This window comes from Thrips palmi, unplaced genomic scaffold (assembly GCF_012932325.1).
Source record: "Thrips palmi isolate BJ-2018 unplaced genomic scaffold, TpBJ-2018v1 HiC_scaffold_2, whole genome shotgun sequence".
Taxonomy (NCBI): Eukaryota; Metazoa; Arthropoda; class Insecta; order Thysanoptera; family Thripidae; genus Thrips; species Thrips palmi.
Window position 1 is genome coordinate 11612423 of NW_023144629.1, and position 5028 is coordinate 11617450.

Genomic DNA, 5028 nt, shown 5'->3' on the forward strand with positions numbered 1-5028 from the left:
CGGGTGTGCGCGGACGGCGACGGCACGGGCGGGGCGCGGGGCGTTCGCGACGCGTCGCGGTGGGCCGCGGCACGGGGCGCGACGCGAAGCGAAGGCGAGTGGTCGTCACGTCACTCGTCACGCACTCGCGGGTGTGCGCGGACGGCGACGGCACGGGCGGGGCGCGGGGCGCGGGGCGTTCGCGACGCGTCGCGGTGGGCCGCGGCGCGGCACGGGGCGCGACGCTAGGGCCGGCGTAGAATATGGACGGGGGCTGGTTTTTTCCACTGGCTGCTCACGTTTTAATAGTTCAGTCCCACCAACAACTCACTTTGTGGGATACTCTATTAGGTGCGAGGTGTGAATCATTCATCGTTAACGTTTTTTCACCTTTTTGGCCTTTTAAACGAAATAAAATACCGAAACCTATTTAAATTTGGTTATTTTCGCCCTTTTTAAAATTTTTGAGTACACTGAGTAAGGGCTAATGAGAACACGTAAGTGTGTATTCCAGTGATTCACCCCTCGATTAGGTTGCATATCCATCTATAATTTTATGCGATTTTCGGACGCTTTATATCGAATCCTATTTTGTGCAGGAGAAAACGCGAAGGAAAAAAGGGCTGCAGCTGATGCTAGGAAAATTGACTGTGCTGCGAAGCTTAAGTCTGGCGAATATGTCAACACGCGCGTCAGTGGCAGCAGCAGCAAGGCTTGGGAAATCTTTGCGAGAGTTAAAGTGGCTGCAACAGGCAAAGACACCGAGTTTGTACAGTGCCTGAATGCAGAGTGTGGCCTCATTAAAATTTGCAGCCCTAACTCTGGCAGCCGGAAATCCCTTGCAGAGCATGTCTGCAAACCTAGGCCAGCGCCACCGAAACCAGGCTTACCAAGAAATGTAAAGAGCAACCTAGCTGAACTGCTCGCTGAGCTTACTGGTGAAACTTTTGCCCCTTTCAATCTTTGTGAATCTGATGCTTTCCAAAAAATTGTTAGCTACTGCCTTGAAGTCGGCCATGTGCACGGGGCGGATGTTAATGTAGAAGAAATAATTCCCAGCTCAAAAACCGTTGCAGAAAAAGTGCAAGCAAAGGCTGATAAGGCTAGGGAGGACCTTCTGCAGGAGGCCAAGCCGGCAATTGAGAACGGCCGTGCATCTGGTACTGTTGATGGGTGGACAGACAGCCAGCGCCATAGGAAATATCTTGCTCATACGGTTGCATACATTGATGAAGAGTGGCGGTTGCAGGACCACATATTGAGTCTGCCGCACTGCAATGCGGAATCAGTGACGTCTGAAGTAATATCAGACACCCTAAATATGTCCAAGGTCCAGCTTGACATTAATCCACAATCCAAGGTACATTACACCACTGATGATGGTGCTGACATTGTATGTGCAGTGCGACTTATGGAACAGGAGCGCTCCTACTGTATGGATCACTGCAGCAACCTGATAGTCAAAAAGGCCATGGAAGCTAAACTCACCACAATAGACTTGTACGGGGTACTTGGAGGTCCAGTTGTGGACAAAGTTGCGGAGGCCGTCCGCATTGTCCTAAGATGTAACCAGAAGGAAGCATATCCTCTCAAGTCCAAACTCAAGCGCGGCCCAGTTAGCCGCTCTGGACAAAGGGTTTACAAGTCGTCTATCCCAATGTTGAAGGCTGCAAAGTTACATTTCCCAAAGGTAAGGTTAACATAGGCCTGGGCCCGTTGTCCGATCTGAAAGCGGCCCGGAATGGCAGCAGTTTTGTCTCACAAGACGGCGCAGTGTTGCGGGTTTGCCTAGCGCGCGTGTCTATCTTTTAATATACGCCTATACCTCAACAAGGTCATTTGTTGTACTGCGCAGATAGGCATACCAGCAACACTGCATCGTCTAACTATTGGTACTGTGGTTTTAAATCTAGTTCGTGTTTAAACTTCTCACTGACAACTTTTTGTTTCGCTCCTAACAGATCACAAACGTTCTGGCTCACCTGGGCAAAGAATCCGTACTGACAGGCGTTTCAGCAAAGGACATTGATGACATTATTGGTGTCGTTACCCCAATTGAAGCCCTTGCCAACACCAAAGGGGCCAAGAATGTGTTTGTGGCCTGTCACGAGGGAAAGCTGAAGGAGTTGACCACCATTAAGACTGAAGACTCTCCCCTCAAAGTAGCTGTGAAGGGTCACATCTCAGAGCAGTTAGGCATCATGCCACTACTGGTATTAATTCAGAAGCTTAAGGGAGTGGTAAAGTATATGAAATCCAGTGGCCTCAACGAACAGCTTCAAGGAGGTACCTTAAAGCAAGAGGTTGACACACGCTGGATGTCTGTCCTTCACATGATAAACTCCTTCTTTCCGCCCGCAAAATCACCCCTTCCTGTTCACTGCAAAATTGATCAGGTACGTAGTTGCTGACATTAGCTAAGTTCGAGGAGCAAACAACTTCGTCAAAATTTGTACACCGTTATTTCAAATTCATGTTATTTCACGTTATTTAATTGTTATTTCAACGTTATCTCACTGGTATTTCAACGTCATTTCACGTTATTTCGCTTTACTTCACCGTTATTTCAACGCTATTTCAAGGAAAATATACACTCAAATTCAAATTGTTTGCCCCTCGGCTAGGTTTTACTTCAAGCATAGGTTCATCCCTTTGACTTTATTGCTATTTTATTCTGATCACTCTTAACTTCCACCCAGATCAATGGTCTCCTGCGTGACCGCGGCAGGGAAAGCCAGGTCATAAGTGATGAAGATATCGTAATAATGGAGTCCATTATTCCGATTCTGAGTTCATTTGAGAAAGCTATTAAGGAGTTCGAGGGAGAGTACGTGCCAACGATTCAACATGTTGTGCCTCAGTTTTTCCTGCTAAAAGAAATCCTTCAGCCAAAGGTCAATGACATTGAATTGGTTAAGAAATTCAAGGCGTTGTTGTTAAAGCAGTTGGAGGCCAAGTACAAGACCAACATAACTATGCGCCACAAAATTGGCATGCTGCTGTGGCCCCAATTTAAAACGCTTTCAAAGCTTTCTGAAGAAGAAAAGAAAGAGGTGAGTAGAGTACAAATCTCTATTGCTACCTTTTTTTGTTTTAAAAGGTGGGGTACAGGGCAGTCAGTTACGCGTTGACAGGAGTGCTGTGTCAAAGAACTCTACATCTTTCAGGTGCATGAGGCTGTGCGTTCCATTATGGAGGAACAAAAGAATGCTAATTCCGAAGGAACTCCTGCAGCTGAGGATGAGGAGGTGGGAGCGGAGCCGCCAGACAAGCGAAGACGTGTGTCTACAAGCTCATCTGACGATGATTACGCTCTACTTCAAGATTCAGTCCCAGAAGTGGAGCACGACGATGAACTTGATCGGTATTTGAAGCTCCATCCCTCGCACTGCAAAGCTAAGTCCAAGGAACTTCTGAACTGGTGGAAAACCAAGGTTTGTGTACTAAGATAAAGTGAAACACACGCTTTATACATTACGGAGTATTTTAAGTATGCATACATAATGAAAACTTATTTACTTTGTTATACTAAGAAATAGTTCGTAGATTACGAACTATTTTCTTTGTAAGCTTACGTATGCTCAAAATACTTTGTCGTATCAGGCTACTTTACTTCACAAGGCTTAAAAAGTTTGTAAAGGTTTTCAGAGCGCAAATTATCAATTTCATTCTTACAGGCCAAGGACTTTCCTCTGTTAAGCGTAGTAGCCAAGATCATCCTTGCTACTCCAGCTTCCAGTGCTTCTGCAGAGCGGAAGTTCAGTGCGGCAGGTCTCCTAATTACCAGCCGCAAAAATGCGTTGCTTCCACAAACAATCGAAGATCTGGTTGTTTATCATGATTATCTCATAAAGAAGAAAAAGGAGAAGAATAATTTGCTCTAGTTTGAGTTTGTTAATAGGGATTCCCTTGGATGAATTTATTTTCGTTTTTTTTAAAGTTTGCTAGTTTATTCTTCATGTTATTTTAGTTATTTCTTCAGTGATATGTAATTAATTACATATGTGATATTATTATAAAGACCACAAATATATAAGATGTATATTATGTCGAACGGGACATTGAAAACAGTTTTGTTTGCTTCTTATCATAGACCTGAAGAACCCTCCCCCCTTTTTTTAACTCGGCGCCACCCAGACTTTTTCCACCCTTTCCCCTGGCGTGTGCCAGCCAGCCACGGCCAATGGTTTTAATGAACACTAAACTGAGCACCTAACCTAGACCCACCAAGCCTGCACCGTGCAGTGCAGCTCAGCTACAACGTAACGTAGATCTCGTAAAAGCGTTGTCTGCAGCAGAATAATTTCGAGAGTCGTTTTTGTCACTCGGTCTCACTCGCACCTATACGCAGTGCCCATGAGCGCGAGAGAGACAGAGCGACGAAAGCGGTTATTCCCTCGCCCCGGGCCGTCTCGGTTCCCCTGGCCAGCGCGCTCGTACTCGTCGCCCTGTCTCTCTCGCACTCATGGAGTGGGCCGTAGGGATGAGAGAGAGAGAGAGAGAGAGAGAGAGAGAGAGAGAGAGAGAGAGAGAGAGAGATGAGTGCGTCCGCGTCCGACTGCGGGAAGCAGAGTCTTCGGCAGGCGTGGCGCGGCACGCCACGCCTCGCCTAGCCGAGCCGGCCGAGCCACAGCACGGCACGGCACGCCACGGCTCCGCTCGACACAGGTGCGACACGCCACGCCACGCCACGCCTCGGCTCGGTCCACCCTGCGCCGCCGGCAGCTGCTGGCTGCTACCAGCAGTCACACCTGACTGGACCCAGCCAGTCGACGAGCGACTGGCTGGCAGTGCCACTGTCAGCCACGCTCGAGGCCTGTGACCGGGCGGCCAGTCAAATCAGCCAGTCGGTTTCGCCAAAAGTCCGGCCTCTGCCTCAGACTCTTCAGAGTCCTCCTAAAAAAGACAAATGATTTTTAAAAAAACTTGCCAGACAAATAAAACTAGATATAGTCCAGACAAGAGCACTTACGTCATACAACTGAGAAATTAAAGAGTCCGAGTCCGAGTTGGATGACGTGGGGGAGGGAGGCGGGCGCCTTGGGGCCG

At 47.9% G+C, this 5028-nt stretch overlaps 1 protein-coding gene across 1 annotated transcript; it reads left to right on the forward strand.

Annotated features, from left to right (window-relative positions):
• Positions 1–259: 259 nt before the first annotated feature.
• Positions 260–4442, forward strand: LOC117647737. The gene is made up of 5 exons (XM_034389634.1): positions 260–1669; positions 1941–2375; positions 2679–3098; positions 3147–3428; positions 3630–4442. Exons 1-5 carry the CDS (start codon positions 536–538, stop codon positions 3861–3863), a joined length of 2505 nt encoding a protein of 834 aa, XP_034245525.1. The 5' UTR covers positions 260–535; the 3' UTR covers positions 3864–4442.
• The last annotated feature ends 586 nt before the right edge of the window (positions 4443–5028 follow it).